General features: G+C 49.8%; 1 protein-coding gene across 4 annotated transcripts; it reads left to right on the forward strand.

Annotated features, from left to right (window-relative positions):
* Positions 1–350: 350 nt before the first annotated feature.
* On the forward strand, positions 351–19,001 carry KLHL25 (kelch like family member 25). 4 transcript variants are annotated; one of them, XR_007906124.1, is made up of 4 exons: positions 351–578; positions 10,662–12,492; positions 14,804–14,840; positions 17,437–19,001. XR_007906124.1 is itself a non-coding variant. In XM_051796696.1 (3 exons), exon 2 carries the CDS (start codon positions 10,679–10,681, stop codon positions 12,446–12,448), a length of 1,770 nt encoding a protein of 589 aa, XP_051652656.1. In that variant the 5' UTR covers positions 351–578; positions 10,662–10,678; the 3' UTR covers positions 12,449–12,492; positions 15,503–19,001. The 4 variants fall into 4 exon arrangements, 3 of the variants coding, with proteins under 3 accessions (XP_051652656.1, XP_051652655.1, XP_051652658.1); XM_051796696.1 differs by lacking the exon at positions 14,804–14,840 and having other exon boundaries at positions 15,503–19,001; XM_051796695.1 differs by lacking the exon at positions 14,804–14,840 and having other exon boundaries at positions 352–578.
* The last annotated feature ends 4,781 nt before the right edge of the window (positions 19,002–23,782 follow it).

Here is a 23,782-nt window from a genome sequence, read left to right on the forward strand (position 1 = left end):
TGACATCACTCCGTGGGATGCCGATCCTGCGGGACAAGCGCAGCCGGGGGGTGCTGACTCAGAGGGCAATGGCCGGGCAGAGGGGACGGGTCCGTGCCGTCGGCGTGGCACGGGTGGCTCCCCACGAGCCCGAAGGGCGGTTTCCCCCAGCCGCTTCGGCCCCCGGGGGGGCGGAGGCAGCTCGGCCGGGCTGACCCGGCCTTTAGGACCCGGGGCGTTACGGCTCGCACTGACCCCGCCCACAAGTCGTCTCTTCTTTCTTCTATTGGTCGCTGCTTCCGAAAGGGGAGTGGCAGAGGGGGCGCGTCACGGGCGCGGCGCCCGCTGATTGGTGGCGGCCGCGGCGGCCGGCCCCGCCCCCGCGGTCCCACGCGCGGCCGGTCCCGCCCGGCGGGGACATTGTGCGCGGGGAGCGCGGGGGCCGCGCAACGCTCCGCGCTCCGCCGCCTCCGACCCGCATCCCTCCTCCAGCCCTGCTTCCCTCCTCCGGCCCTGCTTCCCTCCTCCAGCCCTGCATCCCCGCCCCCCGCGCCGGGGGCTTTGCCGTTCCCAGGGGCTTCGCCGTGGCCGAGAGAACGGTGAGTGATTCCCCCCCGCCAGACCCCCTCCGGCCCCCTCCGAGCAAGGGGTTTGCTTGGGTGGATTGGGAGCCTGGGGGGCTCGGGGATGTGCTGGACCCCCGAGTGCCGCCTCCCTCCCCCGGTACCGGCCCGGGGCTCGCCGGGGTTCGGAGCATCATTGTGGCATCAGGGAAAGGTTTAGGGAGGGGAAGGGCTTTTCTCTTCTAAAGGAAATAAATAAATAATAAGAAAAAATTAAAACCCAGCCATTAATCTTTTGGATATGGAAGTAGAGTGGCATTGTTTTTTGGGTTTTGGGGTGGGTTTTTTCCCCCCTCTCTCGTACATACATATATATATATATATATATATATCTCAAAACTGTGCTCTAAGGGACGCAACTTCTATGGCCTCTGATGAAATCGGTTCGAGCAGCCCTGTCTAGAAAAGTGAGCAGGTTTGTGTGAGTGACTGAGCTGAACTGACAGAGGAGAATAAATAGTTAGTTCTTCCTGCCTTTGCTGTCCTCACAGTCCCCTTGACATTTAAAAAAGTTAAAAGCCTGTTTGGTAGTTGTTATTTTGATTTTTTGTTTGTTTTTTTTTTTTTTTTGTTGATAATGTTTGTTTGTTTTTTTGCTTTTTTATTTATTTTCTTTATTTATCTGCTTTTAGTTTTTCAGGTGGGGGCTTAGATCAGCCAAATCTGTGCTTGGAAAATCTGTCCTCAGCTTTTCATAAGCAGACAGCCGAGTGTTTCATACTCTTCCTGTGCAGAGTCCCTGTGTCACGACTGTTTTCTCTTTTCCTTTCCTGGCAATCTCTGTGTGTGTTCCCCATGTGATCTGCGAGAGTGATTTCCACAGTCCGGGTGCTGTGCAGTCTTACCCTTAACAAACCTCTTCCTCTCCAGGACAGATCAGAGCCAGAAGAGAAACGAGCAACTCTATAACCTTTATACTTTGGCAACTTCCCTTGTCTTTCCTTCTTTCTTCCTGTGTCTTGTGACCCTGGTTTTTATTGAACTTACCTTAGGAGCAAGCCGAGCTGTGTGTAACACACCCCACGTGTTCCTGGTGGTGGCCAGCTGCTGCTGTTGGCTCAGCTACTCTGGTGACAGTCTCCTTCCAGAGTTCTGAGCTCTCTGTACTTTCTATTCTCTGTCCACCTCTCAAAGGGTCTGACTCCTTAGTGCCGTGGGACCCTTTCTGGGGCCTCTCTGTTTTCCTTGTTCTGTTTGCTGCTTTGGATCAAATCTTATCTGAAAACACATTTTGTCTCTTTTGTGTCTTAAACCCCAACCATCTGCTCTAGTTTATCTCTGTGATAAGACTGAGTAAAGCACTTGGGGAGGAGGCATAGGTGGAAGTTTGCTCTGCAGGAGGTGGGCACAAGATTCTCAGGGCTAAGCCGAAGTGAAAATTGCTGCAGAAGCAAATTGGTTGCACCATAATATGGACATGGGAGACTGTAGGCAGCTTTAGCACAGAGGAACTTAAATTTTGCATCCCTTTTTTGTTCAGTTTTTAAAGCATTTGAGGATTGTTATCTGAAGTCCTCCTGCCTCAGCCTGTGTGCGGAGCATGGTATCCTCTCATGCTGTGCTTGGGGCAGGTTCAAGTAGCTCAAGCAGAGAGGATGGTGTCTCAGATGTGCTTTCTGAGAGGAGATAAGGCCAGTTGAAAAAGGTTTGACTGAAGGAGCTAGGCACAAGAAATTTGTGAAGGTGACAGCTTGGAAACAGATGACAAGATGTTGCATGACCTCTATGCCACATGTGTAAAAATGAGCACGTGTCTGATATATAATATGGTCCTTCCAGCTCTGGACAGAGTGCTGGACATGTTCTGGAGTGGGGACAAGGAGTGTGCACACTTCTATGTGTACATATGCATGTGTGACTTAAGATGGCATTTTTGTCCCTATGGTGGTAACCAACCGCTCCCCAAAGCCCGCAGGAGTTCAGATCCTTCTTAGGAGCCAGAGGAGGTTTTTAGGCAATGTTTAGGAGGTGGATGAGTGAAACAGGAAGGGCAGGATGTGGCCATCTGTGGAGGTGGAAGAGGACAGGCAGTGTGTTGCGAGGTGGGGAGGGAAGTGGCAGCATTACAAAAGAGTGTTGAGCAGTGCCTTGGCTTGGGTGTGAGTAGGTGGAGCAGGACAGGCAGAGCTGGCCCAGGGTGTCCACGGCTGCTGATGCTCAGGGACTGTGGAAGGCCCAGGTTTGAAGTGGTGTCAGCACTTGAACTGTGGGGTAGATTTACTCCTGCCTTTTACAAACTGTAATTGAATTGCAGTGAGTGTAGCTGGCACTGCTGAAGCAGTGGCTGCAGAAAAGCTGGCTAGGAAGCATTTAGCTGTAACAAGCCACCCCAAGCCCCCTGGTCTGACCTTTAACCACCAACACATTGGTCTGTCTTTGCTTATCAGCTTTATATCCCCGTAGTGACTATTAGTATCACTCCAGCCAGTAGAGACAGCTCTGTCTTCCCTCTGCTCAAGCCTGGGAATGTTGCATGTGCTGTAACCACTGTCTGCTTGCTGACCATTAGACTTTGCAAAGACTACCAGTTTTATATAGCAGCCTGTCAGATTGTGGTGAGGCAAATTTATTACCGTACCACACTGGCAATCACTCTGGTTTGCTTGCAGTGTGTGCACAGATGCCCAGGACAGCCTGGGCTGCTGCAGTGCTCCCACAGTGGCCCAGAACTTGAAGGCTGAGTGTGTGATTTGATGCTGTGTGAGTACTTAAATGGAAAGATCAGAGATGGGTGTCAGATTTGTTCCTTCTGTCCAGAGCCAGAGGGCGATGAACAATATCCTGCCTTGCAGCCCCAGACCCTTCAATATCTGTCAGTGCTTTATAATACAGTTGGGAAAGGCTGTCCTCCATGCCCATCAGCATCAAGGGCTAATCGGTTCAGAAGGCATGAGGGCCTCCCATCTCCATAGCTCTGAACTCCAGCCAGAATTGCAAATGAGCAAACCAAACCTGGCAGTTGTACCATGATCTCCTGCCTGTCAGGGGAGTGGGGAAAGCAAAACAAAACCCCAGCTTAACTGGCTGGGCCCAAAATTGCAATCCTGCCCTGACAGCAGGCAGACAGACCTGTTTGGTATGAGCGTCCGTGGCTTATGGTTAGCCTGGCCACCGGAGCACTGGGCTCTGCCAGCCTCAGCGCCGGGAGCTGGGCACAGCACACAGAGTGGGAGGATCTGAATATGATCTCTGGAGTCAGCAACTGCTGTGGTTATTCTGGTGTTAATTTGATGTGTACCACATCTCTTGTCTCCTAAACTCTCCCTGGGAAGTGGCATGTAATTCCTTGAAGTACCAAGGGCCCTTTGCCTTTGCAGCGCATTAGCAAGTTGGGTTGCTTGAAAAGGACTTTATCCTGCCCAGATGGGGCTGAGGTAGACACTGCGATCGAGCATTCCATTCTGGAGCCTTTCTGAGTATAATCTGGGAGATGGGATTGCGAATGCTTGCCTTCTCTGCAGCCCCCCATTCATTCTGCAGAGCGACTGTGATTGATCTGGCAGAATGGGGTGTATTCAGGAGCGGAGCTGGAGGGCAGGCGGGGAGGACAAAACCCCACCGCAGCCTCTGAAATGAATCAGGGGCTCTGAAAAGATCCGCTGGGGTTGGGGCGTAGCAATGAAAAGCCATTGTCTGGAGCCTGGACTGTGGCTAAAAGCCTTACTTATCCCGATTTGGGTAATGGTTGTAAGAGGGTGTGGTATTCCCAGGAATGGGAAAGCCAATGTGCTTAGTGATGAACGAGAATGTTATTTGATTGCCTCACAGGTAGTTCAAGAAGCTTTATGGAGTATCTCAGTTGCAGAGGAGCAAGTCCAATACCTGATTTGCAAATAAAACTGCATTTATTGTGTGCAAAGTGGATTTCCTATGGGTATTTTTATTGTGGTTGGAACTTGATCGCCTTTGGCTCAGATTTGTTCATGTCATAGATTTGAGGCACTACTGCCCCTTTTATCAGTGCTTTTGCAAGACAAAACAAGAACCTCACTAATTGGTACAGATTGGCAATACTGGTTTTGTTTTCTGTGGTAAGTGGCGTTCAGCAGAGTGGGGCACGGGTCTAAAGGGAGGAATGGTGGGTACTAGTGAGATTGGGATATCAGGATATGAGTGGGATATGAAACTCGTATCGAGTTTCTGAGACTGAGTTTCAAAACGTTCAGATATGTACCCGGATCTTCTCCAGACAATCTGATTCCTGGAGCCTACAGAATTGGGCTTGGAAAACCTCCCAGTTTCTGTCTGAGCCAACAGAAGGAGCCTTTCACATGGTCTTTCTGTTTTCTGTCTAGGATGTACAGGCTAGACTAGGAAGTGAGAAAATGAGAAGAAATGATAAGGATGCCTTCCATTCTCAAAGGCTGGGGCAGGATCAGGAATTCTGGGTGGGGGGGATGGAGTCAGCTGCCTTTCCTTTGCTTACCTATTTGCAAATATGATGAAACATCAAGAGTTTGTCAGGAAGGGCAAATCCAGAGCGATACCCTCTGATTCATGGCAGTTATGTTGTCTGAATTCCAGTGTACAAAATCACAGTTGCATCTTTGCTGCATTAGTCATCCTGAGGAGAACAAGAACAAATTTGGCTGACACAGGTAAACCACTAAATTCACCAGAATTGCTGGAGATGAACCCAACTTGTTAGACAGCAAAGTCTGCATCAGGCGCAGGAGCACGGACAGAACAGAGAGCGTGCCTGGGAGATGGTGTGGTGAAGGTCCTTTGTTGCCCACCTGGCAGCAGCCCAGGCTGCACACTCAACAAGTGTGGTGCTGCACTAAATGCCAGGTGCTATTTAATTCCTTTCATCTCAAGCACTCTTTACAGAAGGGCATTATTAGTACTGAGCACTTCAAGCAGCTCCAATCTGTGTACCTGACAGTCCACTGTGTTATGCAAGGAGAGGAAAATCATCTGAAAATATTGTTACATTTGTTCCTTCCCTCTTCTTGTTGTCTGTCTCCCTCCCCCACCATCTTTTCCTGTTTTCTGCTGGTTTTTTTCCACTTCTGAAGCTCGAGCAGTGTCTGAGTACGTGAATGCCTGCATGTAACAGATCCCCTTTCTCAAACCTTTTGATGGTCTCCAGTGCCGGGAAATCGCATTTGAAACAGCTGTATCTGGCTCTGTGTTTGACATTGTGTTTTCTCACTGCTCTTTCTTCTAAGCAGCTTTGCAAGGAGCTCTTCCCTCTGAAGAAAACACAGTAGGTGACTTTATGTTTCTAGTTTGCTACTCTCTACAGTAAAAAGGGGGAAGTTGGTTCTATACCAGTAATTTTGGCCTGGGATAGTGCTGCTGGCCTAAGCACCAGGTGGTGGAGTCCATGAAAGTGTTGGAAAAGTCCAGATATTTGGGATGAGGGAACAGGCGCATTTGTAATGGGTAGAAAATTAATCCCACCGCTTCCAGGGAGAGGTTGAATTTTGGCTGAGTTCAAGATGGTGTTTCACCCCACAGGGTTGATACTGTGAAATGGAGAGAAAATAAAAATGGGTTTTACTCCTGTTGTCTCTGCCTGCTCAAGGTAGGTCTGCTCTGGTTTGGAAGGAGTGGCACTAGGTTGTAGTGCAGCCCATACATGGAGGGCCTGTATATGTCTGACTGCTTGGGAATGAATCTCAGCTGCAGCATGAGCAGCTTCTTCCAGGTCTTCTGAGCTGAGCCAGCAGGGAGCCTTACTGCTTATTTATTTACTTATTTACAGCTTTAAATAATTCATGGTTGAGTGGGGCAAAAAGAAATGTGTTCTGGTTGCTGCTTCTCTGATTGGCAAACAGAAAGTGCCCAGCTTGGGATCATGGGATTTGGGCTCTTTGTTGGTGTTTAGCCAACCTTTACAGTCTTGGGAGAACACATATAAATCCTGTAGTTTTGCCTTTCTAAGCAGAAATTATTCTTGATCCCCTGAAGTCCCACTGGGGAACATATTCACTTTCAAATGTCCTCTTGAAGGAAGCAGGATCTCAGCTGGTAATTCCCTGCAGATAGTGAATGAATTTGCAGATTTGTGGAGAGGCTGCTGGTTTGAGATGGAGGGGAAGCCCCAAGCCTGGCTAAATGTAGTTCATGTATCAATAGTCCTTTTGAGCTGTCCTCTCATGTGCAGTTCTTTTGTGATTGGGAACAGGGCCTGATACAGCTTCAAAGAGGTGCTTGGATTTTTCAAGAGATGATAGAGTGTTTCCTAAAGTTCTCTAAATGACCCATTCCAGCAGGGCTCTGACATGATGACCCACCAGCCCTGGGAGGGACAGTCTTCTGCTGGGGCATGGTTTGGAGGAAGCACGAGGCTCTTGGATAGGAGAATTGTGCTTCTTTGAGTGGGCGTTTGGCCATCTCTGTGCTTTTGGATTTTCCCCTTGTCTTTTATAGCTTAGTCCTGTCCAGAGAGACTGCTGGGGTATTTTCTTCATGAACTGAGACTGAGGAGTCTTTTCTCCCTGAGCCAACTCCTTCCTTCCTTCAGGGTTGCTGTCTGCTCTGTCTGGGTGAGTGGAAGGATTTTCAAAGCATCCTTATCTTGCTCTGCTGGAAAAAGCCTGTCTTTCCTATCCTGGCTGTACAAAGGCTGTAGACAGCCAGGGGAATACTACAGCCAGCAGACATCATTGGATAGCTGTCAAAAAGCTGATGCCCCTCTGCCCTCATCCATATGGAAGAAGGATTATCATCTGCCTCTGCGTGCAGTTAAGATCCTTTTAAAAGGTTATGCAGTAGATATTTATTTTTTCAATAACTGCCTTTCGAAGTTAAAAAAAAAATGAATGCAGCGTGGAGAAATCCAAGCCCCAGTTTGTTCAGGTCATGCCTTCTGCTATTCTCATTGACACAGCTGTTCCAGCGACAGCTTCCTGCCTGATGGAAGATGCAGCTGGGAACAACGATAACCCCTGAGCGCTCGCAGAGCGGCAGGAGCTTGGCGGGAGCCACTGACAGGTTGCTTTGAGTAAAATATTCCTCGTTCTGAGTGGCTCTGCTTTTTCTCTTTAGCTCAGTAGTTGGGTAAGGGAAGCAAGGAGTGTGGTAGGGGCCAAATTCTGCTCTGCACGTGTCCGCTTCAGAGAAGTGCACACGTCATGGGTCCAGCCTGTTCATCGCCGCAGTTAAACATTGCTTAAATCGAAGCATACTTTTGTGCACATCATGAAATTGTAGGAGATCATTTACCTGCAGGCTTCTGAGGTTTGTGAGCTGCTAGATTTTGGAAGAAACCCACCAGATGAAATAGCTGCTGCCTGCAGTTTCTGTTTGTCTGATCGGGGTGAGATGATGCCAAGGTCTCTGGTAGACTGAGAAATGCGGCGAGGTGTGTTTGTGAGGGAAAGGATTAGTACCTGCCACTTTTCTGCTTGTGCCACTATGGCAGGATTCAAGAAGCCCTCAGAAAAAGCTGTTTGGATATTGCTGAAAACCACAAGCAAGGCTTGCTGGCTGCACCCCAGAGTTTAGAGGCTGCTTTAGTTTCAGTTTAGTGGTCTGTCTAGCCCTGCTCATCTGTGACCAGTAGCATCCAGTGTCATAAGCCGGCCCCAGAAGAGGCCAAGTAAAGGGGCTGTGACTGTGGCCTCTTTAGGTTTCAGATTTGAAGCTGCACTGGGGATCAGTTGGTGCCTGTATTGGGACAAGGTGATATGAAGAGCAGTGCTGGGGACTGAACTGGAAGCTACCAGTTTATTCCCTGAATGTTGTTTAATACACATAAGATAGAATGCTACCAAGTTCTCTGGGCTAGATGTTTGATGGTAGAAGCCTAAGATTTTATATATATATATATATATATATGTGCGTGTGTGTGCACACAGTATATGTATCCGTATGTGTGTGTATATATATATAAAATGGCTGTGCTGCAGCTTTTATACAGACATTTTAATTGCTCCTTCCATTCTGAGTAGTGATTTTTTAATCTTAGTGTCAGAAAAATTATTGCTGCGTCCCTGCAATCCTTTTGTTTGTTTCCATAGCTGTTCTGTATAAATTGCTTCATTTTTTGTGCATAAGCAAATCAAAGGTTAACATTGAATAGCTGACCTGAGCTGTGAGCAAAGAAAGCAGTGGCAATGGCAGGGCGGTTTCTGAGGTTGTAGGAATAGGAAACTAAATCAATAGCTTTTAGCAGACTCATAAATGTTTCATTTGTATTCCTTGCTTCGGTGTTGACATGGGAATCCATATAACCTCTTAAATTAGTGTTGTTCCTGCGCTGGGTGTAGATGTTGGAAACATTTCCTTCAGATGCACTTCAAAGTGCTGTTTCATAATGGCATTTTCCTTCCTCTTTTGGAGGCTTGATTCTGCACAGCCTCCAATCACGAGTGAAATGAGCTTGTCAGCCTCAACCCAAGCAAGGCTGCAGGGGTTTTGGTGATGGCATGTACATATCCAACCCGATTACCTGCATCAATGCTCCTGCCTTGACTCAGAGGCTGAGCAGGAATTGCGGCTGCTTGGGCAACCTGTCATTTCTACATGGAGGAGCACAGAGATTTTTCCCTGGACTGTGACACAGCCCTAAGGAATGAGTGAGGCCTTGGGAAGACCAACTTCAATAATTCATGGCAGCGGGGGGGAAGGAGCAACATACCCACAGCTGTTTGTCTAATTTGGCCTCTTTTGGAGGTGCTGGAGAAGCAGGGGTAGGAAGCACATGATCAGAGCCTGAGTCAGGCAGCTTATCTGGCCATCCACCTCTGCTTGAGGTCATCCACCTGTGGAGTGTGGGAGGGTTGTGCAGCTCCAGGTCACCACCAGGTCAAGGCTGTGACCTGCAGCAGCCCGGGAGCACTGTGTCCATGCTCCCAGCATTTTGTGGGTTCCCCTGAGACCCCCCCAGTGCTGGGCTGGAGTGATGGAGAGCTCAGCTGGGGAGGATAGGGTTGAATTGCAGCCCTTGTGTTTGCAGGGTAGAAAGACCCTTGAGAAACCTCTGGTTGTGAAGAGGAACTTAAAAAAAAAAATCCAGCCAACATCAACATGAAGAAACCATCTGAAAGACCTTCCCCAACTGTCTGGCTAATGGCTGATTTCTAAACATTTCAGTGGCTGGAGTGGAGGTACAGCAGGATGAGCCCATTTTTCTCTTTTTTTTGGGTTCATTTTTCAAACCTCGGGACAGTTGTGCTATGAACTTCAGCATTTACTTTCTCCTGTAAGAGAGGGCTGTTTGCATATCTGTCTGTCTGCTTTAGTCACACAAGGAACAAAATACAGCTGGCTAAAATATTTTGGAGTAATTTACTTGTATTTTATCATCTAGGTAGTATTAATTTGATTATTCCAAAGGAGTATTCTTCTACAGGCAAAGAATGGTATCAGGTAGCACTTAAACGAAATAGTAGCTAATAAAAGCCTTGTGTTTGCTTCTGCCTGTCTGGTAAAAAGTGTAATTGAGCTGTCTCTTTTGTTTTACTCTTATGTGAATCTGTCCTGCAAAATGTTTAAATCATATGAAGTGTGTGGTGAGTTTCATCATCAAAAGCTACAACAAATGGCTTTGGTAAAATTTGTTCAAAACTTTTGACTTGTGCTGGTAGTTAAATATTCCATAAATAAAACCTCTAGCAATTGCCTTTCCTAAACCTGCAGCAACAATCTATATGAAAATCAGAAGCCAGACACTGCTCAGCCAGGAACAGACCAGTGCCCTTTATCCTGGATAGTCTGCTCTCTCGATGCTGTTTTCTAAGGAAAAATAACTCTTCTGCGGTTTGCCAATACCCTCTAGGGGCTGTTGAGACAATCTACCACCAAGTTTGGGGGTTGATTGCTTCACTTTGTTGCTCTGTTGCTGAAACCAAAGTGGAGAATTCCCCTCTTCACCCCACTCTGCCTTCCCACCCTGTTCAGCCTGAGTTAAATTTTTTGGAGGATGTGAGGGTGCAGGAGGCACAGGCTCTGCAAGTGGGGATGCAGGAGCACAGGGGCGTCAGCTGGTGCCTCACGTTTGAGGTCCATTGGCAGTGTACCAGGGTTGGATAGCAAATGCACATGTTCTCCATACCATACATCAGTAAGGACAAGGGAATAATGGTTTTCCTGTTTGTTCTCCTGCAGGCAAGAGCTCTGCCATCATGTCAGTCAGCGTCCACGAGAACCGTAAATCCCGGACTAGCACGGGCTCCATGAACATCTTGCTTTTTCACAAAGCTTCCCACCCGGACTGTGTCCTGTCCCACCTGAACACCCTGCGGAAGCACTGCATGTTCACCGATGTCACTCTTTGGGCAGGAAACAGGTCGTTCCCATGCCACCGGGCAGTGCTGGCTGCCTCCAGCAGGTACTTCGAGGCCATGTTTAGCAACGGCCTCCGGGAGAGCCTGGATGATGAGGTGAACTTCCATGACAGCCTCCACCCAGAGGTGCTGGAGCTACTGCTGGACTTTGCCTACTCCTCTCGGATCATTATCAATGAGGAAAACGCTGAGTCCCTCCTGGAAGCTGGAGACATGCTGCAGTTCCATGATGTCCGAGATGCAGCGGCCGAGTTCCTGGAGAAGAACCTTTACCCTTCCAACTGCCTGGGCATGATGCTGCTCTCGGATGCTCATCAGTGCCGACGGCTCTATGAGCTCTCCTGGAGGATGTGCCTGGTCAACTTTGAGACTGTTCACAAGAGTGAGGACTTCAACAACCTTTCCAAGGACACTTTGCTGGACCTCATCTCCAGCGATGAGCTGGAAATTGAGGATGAAGAAAAAGTCTTTAAGGCTGTCATCCAGTGGGTGAAATACGATCTGGATGAGCGGAAGGCTTATCTCCCAGAGCTTCTGAGGAATGTTCGTCTGGCTTTGCTTCCTTCTGAATGCCTCAAGGAAGCCTTGGCTTGTGAGGACTTGATCATGGTGGATGAAAGGAACAAGATTGTCTTGGATGAAGCTATTCAATGCAAGAAGAAGATCCTCCAGAATGATGGAGTCGTCACCAGTCCCTGTGCCAGGCCTCGCAAAGCTGGGCACACCTTGCTGATCCTGGGAGGACAGACCTTCATGTGTGATAAGATTTACCAAGTAGACCACAAAGCAAAGGAAATTATCCCCAAAGCAGACCTGCCGAGTCCACGGAAGGAGTTTAGTGCCTGTGCCATTGGCTGCAAAGTATATATCACTGGAGGCAGAGGCTCAGAGAACGGGGTCTCAAAAGATGTGTGGGTGTATGACACTGTTCATGAGGAATGGTCCAAAGCTGCCCCAATGTTAATCGCTCGGTTTGGACATGGCTCGGCCGAATTGGAAAACTGCCTGTATGTGGTTGGTGGACACACTGCAGTGGCTGGAGTCTTTCCCGCATCTCCTTCTGTTTCCTTGAAGCAAGTGGAGAAGTACGATCCCATATCCAACAAATGGACAATGGTGGCTCCTTTGAGAGATGGAGTGAGCAACGCCGCGGTGGTGAGCGCCAGGCTCAAGCTTTTCGTCTTTGGTGGGACCAGCATTCACCGGGACATGGTGTCCAAAGTCCAGTGTTACGACCCAGCTGAGAATCGATGGATGATCAAAGCCGAATGCCCACAGCCCTGGCGCTACACGGCAGCCGCTGTCCTGGGCAGCCAGATTTTCATCATGGGAGGGGACACAGAGTTCACGGCAGCGTCCGCGTACCGCTTTGACTGCGAGACGGACCAGTGGACACGCATCGGGGACATGACGGCCAAGCGCATGTCGTGCCACGCTTTGGCCTCTGGGAATAAACTGTACGTGGTAGGGGGTTACTTTGGCACTCAGAGGTGCAAAACGCTGGACTGCTACGACCCTACGTCAGACACGTGGAACTGTATCACAACGGTGCCTTACTCGCTCATCCCCACAGCTTTTGTCAGCACCTGGAAGCATTTGCCGTCATGATGAGGGGCAGGGCTCGGGGGGCTTGTATCCAGGAGGTCAATAAGGTAAGGGTCTCCTCCTCTTAAACTGAAACTTGCCTCAGTTGCGGCTGCATCCACCGTGCCGGAGTCACGGGTTCCAAGTTGTTCATGAGGTTGTTTTAGGGGCAAGGAGATTTAAAGGTGTGATGCAGAGCCAGGAAGGAGTAGCCAGTCCTGCGATGCTGTAGGCCAAGCTAGCTCCCAGGGTTCTCTTATTTCCAACTGATCCTCACAGCATCTTTAGAGATGCATCTACATCTACAACCTACATGGTTGCAAGCAGGCCACAGCTCCTCTCCCTTTGCTCCAAGGTAGCTGGATGTGACAGTGTCACCCTTCTGTGGGTGGGAGAACAGATGTGTCCACACCTGCTCTCATGGCTCTCACTGCAGAATACATCCTGTCCCCACGCAGTTGAGGGAGTTAAGGTTTCTAAAAACACTTGAAGGTGAGTCCTGGGAGATACCAGGGCCACAAGTGCTTTGGAATGTCTCAGTAGTTCAATATTTTCGCTGATTTTCTGGGTGATTTATTCAGAACTGATGAATATGTAGGCAAGTGACCCTTGGAATGCTGGCAAATGCTGGATCTCTTTTTATGCTCTGTATTTACATTTCAGTGGGTAGCAGAAGCAAAAGCTCAGAAGCCACGATGCATTTGATGGTCCTGGTGTTTATTTATCATCCAAACTGTTGCTTGTTAAATCAGAACTTCTGAAACTTCTGTGTAAGACCTGAGTGGGAGGGAAGGGGTTTTGTAACCAGAAGAAGAATGTGTTTATCAGTGTTTTGAGGTGTGTGAGAATAAGAAAGTTGGTGGAATCTCATGATGTCCTGTCTCATTCTGGTGCTCCAGTTCTCACTTGCTCAGGGAAGGTGCTACTGCAGTGCCACTGGGACAGGACTGCTGATTCCTCCTCTCTCCTCCCCAGTGGGATGTTTGGTTGCCCCTCTGGTTCCCAGTGTGGCTCCACAGAGCTTTGGATGTCTTCACCAATCTGCTGAGATACAGCTGGCCAGGCAAAGGCCAAAAATTCTTCTCACCTTGCCTGGTAAAAGCAGATAGTGATACGGGCAATGGTTGGATAGCATCATCTCACCAGGAAGTCTGTAACACCTCTTCTAGCTCAGTCTGCAGGTTTCACAGAGCCAGCAGCACACAGAGCCCTGCTTTGGTGGTCGGAGCCTACATCCCAGCCAGCTGAAGGAGCTGGTATGCGTGTGGGATTGACAAGCTTCACTTAACAGTTTTATTTGGAAAGTGGGGACTGTGGGGAGGGAAATTCTTCCACAAACTCATCAAAATCCACTTCACTTAGCACAGGGAAGAAAGAATGCTGCTCAAACCTTCTAACACCCTCTTACTTCCCTGCTTCCCACTTGGTGTGGTTGGTGCGCCTGGGAATCACCCAGCGGGGGAAATTGCTGGCACCTCCCAGTGATCATTTCTTTTGATGCCAGCTGGGAACCAAGGAGGAGTTCCTGGCACATCTGCTGGTTATTTGCCCAATGTGACCACCTGCTTTTCTCAAGTGGGAAAAAATCACCTAGGGCATTGCTCTGGCCTTTGTGAAACAACTGGGTTTAACATGAGTTAGACCACCATGAGGGCAGGGTGAGAGTGGAAAGGGTTAAAATGAGATCTGAGAGTGTTCCAAACACTGGAAGATAATGACCTTTCCAAATTCTCCTCCTCAGGCGTTGCCTAGCATCTGTCACAGTGGCTCAGTAATCTAATTAACTGCCACTTGGCTATTAAATATTGCAGCAAAGAGTGTGAGGACTCCATCATTTTCAGCTCAGGTCAATGGGGCCTCTCTTTAAGAGCCATCCTAGAGCTGAAAATTAATTTTCCCTGGTAGCAGATGCATCTGAATATTAAAGCTCAACACCAGCCATGCTCCTGGGAATAGGACAGGGAATAGTTTGAGGTGGGAGTTCATTCTTCAGTCGCTGAATAAAAAAGTCTCCAAAATCACAGTGATGTTATTTTCCTTTCCTGCCCTTTTTCCTCCTTACTGTATTTGGTTTGGTCAGACCTAATAAATAGCTTCAGGGGGTTGCATAGATAGGTTTCCCCTCTGTAATCTGGAACCTGATAACAGCACAAGAAAACTAGGAGCTGTAATATACCAACCTGCAAATTAAATTGGTGAAAAGTCACTGTGTGAGGGTTTTATGTGCTTTTTTGGCTTCGGTTCCACTCTTCGGTTAAAAGAAGTATTTAAAATACACACGAGCTCTTGCCAGAAAGAATGTCTCTCCGTGTGATTTTTCTTTAGGTTTTTTATTTTTTGGTTGTTTTTTTTTTTACTAATTTATTGTTGTGGCCTCAGCCAGTGTGACAGCTCCTTACATAAAGCACCAGGATGGGTGAGTGAATGTCTCTGATGTGCATGTGTTGCAGTGCTGCACCAGCCATGTCCCATGTGCTTGCCTTGGCTGTCTTGGCTGTGCTTGGGTCAAAACTGGGCTCAGGAACTGGGGTAACTGTCTATAGGATCCTATGACTACACTATTGTCCTGTAGCAGGTCTGGCTAAGGGATCTTTTGGCTTGTAGCTCCCACCATGGAAGGTCTCTACTGCAACATCTGGATAGGCCCTATGGGATCCTTCTTCAAGTAGGAACACCCAGAAGGCAGGCTGGCTGTGTCCAAGTGTGCTTTGGCAATACTAACCCCCTCAGATGGAGAAGGCTCGGGAGGGACCATCCCTCAGAGCAGAGCAAGCTGGGCTGGTGGGGAAAGGCCTGGGCAATCACATGGCAGGAAATAGTACTTTGTATTCATGGAAAAAACAACCTCTTGCCTATAAACTGGTCCCTGAAACCCAAATAATCTGTCCTCGGCAAATGTTGGTCATAAACTACCCAGCCTGCTTTTCATTTAAAGCATAAAGCTGATCAGCTGGAAATGTTTCCTTGAGGGCATGGCCTTCGCCCTTCCCAGCTGGAGCCGGGGCACCTTTCGGCAGAGGTCCCAGCGGCCCTGCCAAGGAGGCCGTGTGACATTAATTTAGTACTTATTACCTGCAGCTAATCCCAGGGATCAAGCATGATTAGCAGTATGAAACGTGAAAGCCTGGTCTCCTCCCACCTGGAGCCGTGAGGACGCAGAACATTACGAACGGGAAATAAAATACTGAGCACTCGGCTAATAAAGACTCTCTGTGTTTACAAAGACAAGTGCAGCCTGGCCAGGAGCCCAGAGAAAGATGCTGGGTGGTCTGTCACAGTCCTGTGCAGTGACAGTTGACGGGGACAACTCCACACCTCTCTGGAGTGACTTTGGGCTTCACCAGGAACAGGTTCTCCAAGCTGCCTGTCTCCACATTAGAAGTGGCTTCTCCAAAATGTCTGTCCTGTGTGACACTCTCATTTTTGTGGGGCAGAGTCACAAATGGGAGTGGGACAGTTGTTTCAGATTGCATGGTCCAGCCAGGGAAGGTGAATTGGAAAGGGAGGTCACTGCATCCCTCTGTGCTGCCTTCTGAGCCTCAAATGCTCCCCTGGGGTGGAGGTGTTGGAATTCCCATCTCAAAACAAATGGGATGAGCCAAACCCCATCACAGTGAGAAGCCAGGGGTTTCCCTGCCCAGGGGTTCCCATTCTGGTGCTTTTTAGCTCCTCCAGGATCCTCCTCACGGTCTGGGCTGTAAGGAGGGGAGGCCAGCGGCTGGGCAGTGCTCAGACACTTATTCCTGGGACACATCCAAAAGCTCAGAGACCACTTCATGGCTCCCACTGGAGTCCTTTGGTGGGCTTAGCTCCCATGAGGGCTGTGGGCGGCATCAGCAGCTGGTACCTGCTGTTGGGTGGGTGCTGAGCAACCGAGGCTGAAGTAAATCGAGGGTGTTCTGGCTCCTAAAATGAACTTTGGCCCCAAAGCTCCTGCAAGGATTTAGGGCACGTGTCAGGCCCTAAACTATATTCTGATACCACACACGCTGTGTCAAATCTGTTCAGTGGCTTTTCCTGATTATTATATTACATCTTAGATAACAAGCTTTCGCAGAGACACATTTAGTGCTGCCTGGTGTGGCTCCCTTCCATGTGGAACAGCGCTCCACCAGCTTTCACCTTGCAACAATCACAGAATTTTGTTGCCGTGCATCATTCTCGCCTCCATCCACAGAGCCCTGCTCACAGAAAGACATCTTCCCATGTGAAAACCTGTGTACCTGCAAACAGCAGCCTAAAAAAAGCCCAGGGTAATCTCCTGGCTCCTAAACGCTGCTGCTCACCTGCGTGCTCCTGGGGTGGTTGCTTGCAACCTGTTGCAACCTCGCTGGAGTTGCCAGAACAAAGTCACAACTGGTTTCTCTCGGTGGCTCCTAGGGAAACCCATTTGCATGTGTATAATAGCAAGGCCGGATAAACAGGGATTGCAGATTTTTTGCCGCTGCTGCTCTTTCCAAGCGGCTGGTTGTCTCTGAAGCCAGTTTATCAGGCAGCGTTGGAAGGGAGTGGCTGGCCTGGGGAGGAAAGTCGATGAAAATCAGGCTTTTCCTAACCCTGGGCAGATGGAAACATGTGCAGTCTGAGCTAGGCCCCAGACTGGATTAATCAACCCCTTGGAAATGTCAGTGATACGGATGTTTTTGGAGGAACCTGCGGAAAAAGAGAAAAAGGGTCTTTTTGTTTTGTCTGTTCCAGTTCTTGGGCCCTCGTCCCTGCCAAAAAAAAACCCAACAAAAAAACCCCTTATTTTTTTTCTCAATTTTTCATTCCCTTGTCATGTCCACAGAAGTTTCCTGCCCGTCTCTGAGCCCTCCCCAGCTGAACACCCTCTCTCCCCCCTCTCATGCTCAAGCAAAGCAGAGTCCAACTCCCAAACAAGCCAGCTGCTTTCTACCTCCAGCCATTTCTGGGATTTGGGGTGGGGGTTACCCCAGTAACTGCCAATGCTCCCCTGTGTGGGCTGAGCCAAGCATCACACTGGTTAATGAACTTTCTCTTTTCTTCCCCAGATACCAGAGTCACATCCATGTCCCCTCTTGTGCAGTTGGAGCCGACAGCACTGTGACTGAGTCCCCTCCTGTTGTCCCGCCCAGGACTCCGAGGCAACTTTCACGTCCCTTCCCGGCACCAGGAGTGGGAGGCACAGCCAGACTCTACACTGGCATCACATCACAGGGCCACCAAGGGCCACTCGGCCCCGCCACTGGCCACTGACCATCACACAGGGATGGCACAGAGCCAGGAGCACTGGCTGCAAGGCAGGGGCTGGGCACGAGCGGCACAGGGATGGCTTGTGGGCACCAGTGGGCCACCAGCACCAGAGAGATGGAGGCTGCATCCCTCAGCAAGCACTGCTGGGCAGCCCTTATGTGCTTTTTGTTACTCAGTTGGGGGGTTAGGAGATACTAATTTTTTTTTTAAAGGCAGCAAACTTGCTATTGTCAATGCTTGCTGCTTGGGTGACTTGGAAGTGTTTGTTAAGGGGAAATGGGTGAGAGCACCTGGCCCTCCCCATCCTCTGGCCGCTCAACGGAGGCGATGGCTGTAGAAACATTAAAGTGTGGGAGCTTGGGGTGGCTGCCAGCAGCACCAGGTACTGCGGTGAAACAAGGCAGGTGCCTTTTGTTTTGCACTTTGGGCCTTTTAAATTTTTTTTTCCCCCTTTCCTCGCTGCAGCCAGTTGCGATTTGGTTGGAGGCCGAGTAGCTCCCCACACACAGCTGCTGGGAAGAGCACAGCAGCTCTGTTAGTGTGCCAAGGCACCGGCACCACTGCTCAGATATTCACCAGATAAAGCCCACTGTGTGCTCAGAGCCGGTCTGCTGAGCTTCCCTCCGCGTGGGTGAGGGTGTAATTAGCACAGGAGCAGAAACAGGGCTGCTGCTCGTGCCTTGGGAGGGGGCATCTTGCCACCAGCGAGGCCTCAGAGGGAGAGCAAGTGGATTAGGGGAGCATGGCAGGGTGAGCAGGGGAGGGATCCCCCTTATTCCCACGGCACCCCACATCCTGGCTTCACCTTGCAGAGATGTGAGTGTTTCTGACTGCACGCTGCCTGCTCGTGGTTGGGCTGAGGCTGCCCCAGGTTATCCACACATGCTGGCTGCTGACTGTGTTTGGGATTATGCATCCAAGAGCTGTCAGCCCAAGTTTCTCCTCACTCATGCTGTGAAGGAGGGCACATGGATTTGGGATGTCAAGACAGGGATGCAGCTCCTGCCTGACCTCTTTAGGGCTGGCCACTGCCAAGGACTGGTCCTGCACCAACCCAGCATCCCACTTCCCTGCACAGCAGATCTGCAGATGCTCCAGGCTTGCCTTTTGCCCCTGGATTAGGCTGAGCTGTAGCCTGGCCAGCTGAATGATGCAATGCTCTGAAAAGCCTTGACACAGCTTCAAACAACAAAGGTCTTTTCGGAGCAGCGGGTGCCCGTTGCTGCTGGGGAGAACACACGTTTTGCACAGCCAGTCTGCGACGCGCTGAATGACGTTTATTTACGTTTTCTAGTCTTTTTTTTTTTTTTTTCCCTTCAGCTGCTTGTGAACTTTAATAAAAATGATGATCTGGGAAACCGTTTGTGTGTTTTTCACAGGAGACTTCATTCTTAAGTAAGTTGGATTTAGGTCTAATAACAGGGCCGAGGACTAATAACAGGGTTGGCACTTGGTGGGGCGGTTCACAAACAGCCTCCGAAGCAACCAGCCTGGCTGTAATTATTATTGCTTCAGTGCTTGGGAAACTGAGGCACAATGTCAACTGGCTTGTCCAAGGTTAGTGGTAGATCTGGGAATAAAGTCCAGGACTTCTCATGCCCTGAGGACATCACATGTCTCATGCTCCATGGCTGCTTTCACTCAGCTTGTCCGTGTCATGATTTTAGGAGAACTTGCAAGTCTGCAATGGTAATAATACCTGCCAAGTAGGTTGAGGGGCCCAACAAAGAGACAGCCGTACTCCTGCAGGGGAAGCCAGTAATTTCTAAGGAAGATGAAGAATTCATACTTCTGTTTTCCTTATTTGCCTTTGCTTGGCTGCTGCAGCTCCCAAGAAAGGGGCCCATTGACAGGAGAGATGGAGCTTTCCAGCTGGGCCCCCGTCCATGCTTCTCCTCTGTGTGCATCTCTCCCCATCCCAAAGGAGCAGGGGACTGATCCAGCCCTGCTCTGGGAACTCAAGCCCCTGCTCAGGTCTGGGACCATGGGAGCATCACTCAGAGCAATGAACAGGCACCAGGCAAACTTGCATTTGCCTCCTCTTATAGCAGGGGCCGATGGGTTTGGGAAACAAAACTTCTATGGGTGTTACACACAAAGGGATTTAAAGCCTAAATTTCTGAGGTGTAAAGGACACAGGGAACATATCCCCCTGCCTGCAGGAGCTGGGTAGGCAGCAGCATTAGCTGACATGAGCTGAGCAGATACAAGTATAAGGCTCCATAGAAAAAGCTTATTAAAGAACCCTTTGGGAAATGAATTCAGGGTAGAAATTACTGTTTGATGAGCAGGAGGGGGGAAAAAGAGAAGGGGTGTGTGAATGAAATCCTCTATAGTTTTGTTGATTCAGGTTTTATATGTGACTATGGGACTTTAAATAGCAGCTGGGGAGGCTTTGCAATGGGCTTGCTTTGATATGAGCCATGCAGAGACCTGCTCTTTTGTATTTATTCTGGAGCTTTCCTGAAAGACAATTCAAAAGCCATCAGCAGCTGCTGTGACAGCAGCGACCTGTTGCTATGGAATTAAATGCAATGAGAAATACAAAGGTTTCTTGGTTAGCAGCAACAGAGTAAAAGGGGAGCAGGAGGTGAAAATGGATGTAACAGTCAGAATAAAGCTACAGCCAGAGCGGGTCTGGGGTTTAAAAGGGAGGTACAGGGGTAGGAATGTAAACCTGATTTGTTTTCCTTTTTTAAAAGGCTTTTTCACCATCTCAGCAGGTCAGGCACAGCTTTGTCTGGGAGCGAGCACTTGGGAAAGAGTCCTGTCTGGTGGTGTTACAGGGATCGTGTGTTCCCAGGCTCCTGGGAAACATGCCCACAGGCTATAGCCAGCCCTCTCTGTGGGGTGTCAGGAACTCAGACATCTTCCCCACTGAGGTGCCAGGAACATGGCATGGAGATCCCCTGGAGGGGCAGGGGGGCTTGTCCCACGCCTCCCTTGTTTTGCTGGTCCCAGTCCCACGGGAGAGCTTGGGCAGGACACAGCTCCACTCCACCCACCCTCTGGCCCCATCTGAAGCCTGCTCATGGGCTCTCTCCTCCTCGGTTCCCCAGCTCTGTAACAGGGTGCTTCTCACTCTCCAAAAAGCACTTTGGGAGGAGAGGGTGGGGAGATGCTCAGAGATGGAGCAGGGCAGGCAGCTGGCAGGATCAGACCTCTCCTGGGCCCAGGCCTGGGGACTTTGATCCCCAGGGACTGACCATGGTGAACCTCCCCAGTCGCAAAAGGCCGATACTCCTATGTCTTCTTTAAATAAATCTCATAGTGCCTTATTGGTTTTTAAATATGCATTTTCCCAGCCTGACCCCAGCTGCCCTTGAAATAATACTGTTGTACAGAGAAGCCCTGCAGGGAATTATCTTCTGAGCCTGCTCTCCCTTTGTCATGAGAGTCAATTAAAAGCAGAGTAGCTAGTGATTTAATAGCTTCGGTGTCTGAGGAAGCCCCACATCCATCCAGAGGCCAACTCTGGCATTTAAACACATAATTGGAGTGGAGGAGTGTTTTTTTCCAGCCGTCCAACATGCTTTCAAATTCATCCATGTCTATACAGAGCACTGAAGCCTCGTGTCCTTGGCTTGTCATCTTCTGCACATTAATTAATGCCCCAGCATTGCACATTCTCCCTGCAATATATTCCCATGTCAAATTGTTTTCCTATTTTCCCATGCACCTTTTCCCTTGAGGAAAACCCAGCACATTTTAGTCTCTGAAGAGGGTCCAGGCTCACAAAATGCCATGCATCGAAATGCTGCTCAGTAAGTAGCGTTTGGGTTAAGCTTCCAAGAGCAGGAGAAACCATTGCCCTCAGCTCCCCATAACCAACTGGAAGTTTAAACTGGCACCAGTCCCTCTCGTTCCAGTGCAGAGCAGGAGCCCTGTGCCCTCCAGGCACAAGCAGCAGTGCTGGGGGCCCATGGTGGGAGCCAGCAGCAGGGACTCCCAGTGGGAGTGAATAGCCGGGGCTGAGCTCATTTATTCTTCCTTCCTCACAATCTCCCTTTTCTTTCCATTTCACCACCTCCTTATTTAACATCCTCAGCCGTTGTGCAGAACCCTCACCCTGTTTGCAGCAGTGTGACCTACTTTACCACCACGTCCCGACTTCCTCACTGAAATTGTGAGCTCAGAGCCCACCCAAGCCATTCAGCGTTTCTCAGCTGAATAACAGATCCAATTAGGTGGAAAAAGCCTGGCTTTTCATGCTGTCAGTGCCTGGACATCTCACTTCCCGCTTCCCCAGCACACGCTGCACCACTGATGTCCACGTCTCGCAGGCATGGTAGACAAGGACCCCTCTGTGTTTGTGTGCCCCCCCCCAAATGAAGGTGGGGGAAGGGCTCCAGAGGACTGATCCTGGTTACCCAATGTGTCCTTTCATTCTTCCTGACAATCTCTGTGGACTACGGAGCTCAGGAATCAAGTAATTTGTAGATTACCAGTTCTGGCTTTCTTTGGAACCCCTCTCTTCCCAGCTGAATTCCAGGGGGAATTGTCCTGGACCAGGCTAAGATGGCACAACTTGTGCTTGTGAAGAAACTGCTGGCACTTTTGTCCAGAATGTGATTTAATGACTGATAGAAAGACCTGTCTCTCAGTTCTGTCATCACAACCCCAGTCCTGTGGGTCTGTCCAGAGCAAACATTGCAAACTGCCCTTTGCTGCTCCCCTCATTCTCCTTTTCCACCCCAGCAGCGATCTTGCTCCCTACAGCCCCAGCAGGCAGCCAGTCCCCGGGATGCTGGCTCTATTCCGTTGTGGGGGATAGCTGGTTATTAAAGGGGATGAGTAGAAACAAAACAAGGCAAAAAAGTCTTAAGGCCCACTAGGAAAAGCTCTTTTGGCTTTTAACTTCCCTGGCTGGGTGGGATGGACAGCCATCCCCTGCCCTGAGGCCAGCCCAGCAGCACTGGGACTCGCTTTGCTTTCTAGCAGGTGCAGGGAGGCGGATGAACACCCACCACTCCATTTCTGGGTCACTGTCTGGAGGAATTACACATGCACACACAAACAGGAGCTGCTTCCCACTTCCCAGCACCCAGCCGAGCACCCGCCGCCTCCCGGCCCCCTCTGCCCACGCTGCTGCCCCGCCAGGCTCACGGCTGCTCCCGGGCTTCCCACAGGGCTCTGCTAATGACTCAACGCTCCTGCTCAGTTCTAATTAGGCTCCTGTCTAATTAGGCTCACTGGAAAGATGCGGCCGGTGAGAAACAGCCCTTTGGTGAAAGGAAAGGGGAAAGAAAGAGCATCTGGAGACACTGAGTGCCAGAGGGAGAGAAGCCAGGCTGAGGCGAGAGGTCAGGGGGGACTGGGAATTACCAGCTGAGCTGCAGCTGTGCAAGGCATGGACCATAAAGGAAAGAGAGCCAAGGGACTGACACAAGTTTCTTCCAGGGACCCTCCTGGGGTTCAGCCCTGCCATGTTGGGAAGCAGGAAACAAACCTTTGCTCCATCCCACTGAGGTGCCGGGATGTCCTTCAGCCAAGAGCGAGCGAGGGCTGCCATTTATAGCCCCATGAACATCGACATACAGAGGAGCCCCGGGAGGCAGGGAGAGCAGGACAGGGCAAGGCAGGGCAGGGGGGACCCAGTCCTGAATCTGTGCCATCCTCCCCTGGGCCTCCTTGGAACAGAGGCAGGAGAGCAGGCTCTGGAGCAAAGCCCTGTTTGGGGGTGTTTCAAAAGGTGTGAAGACAGCTTTATGGGGGACAAAAAGGACACCCACTGTGTCTGGCTGTCCCTGTGAGGGCTGCGGGAGCTCACTTGTACAGGCTCTTATATAAGTTGCTAGTGTCAAATATTATTTTCCACTTAATTTTAACACGGTCCAACCTCCTAAAAATCAACACATTTGCTATGTTTAACATTCCAGTAACTAATTAACAAATCCCAGGTGCCTTTAATGGCAAAGGTAAGTCATTCCTTTACCATTCACCTTGTATCTGATCACAAGGCATCTCACTCACTCACTGCAATAATTAGGGTTTTGCCTTTCCTTTTAATAAAACCTCTATGAATGAGTGGCCTGTCTGCAAGCCCCAGCGCAGCCTGCACCTGTGTCCTTCCAGACCTCCAGTTTCTTCCCCTAAACCCAATGCCAGAACTGAACCCAGCAAGGGCAGGGAAGGGAAAACACA

The sequence above is a fragment of the Manacus candei genome, unplaced genomic scaffold, assembly GCF_025592945.1.
Source record: "Manacus candei isolate 608988 ecotype Guabito, Panama unplaced genomic scaffold, ASM2559294v1 h1tg000046l, whole genome shotgun sequence".
Classification (NCBI taxonomy): Eukaryota; Metazoa; Chordata; class Aves; order Passeriformes; family Pipridae; genus Manacus; species Manacus candei.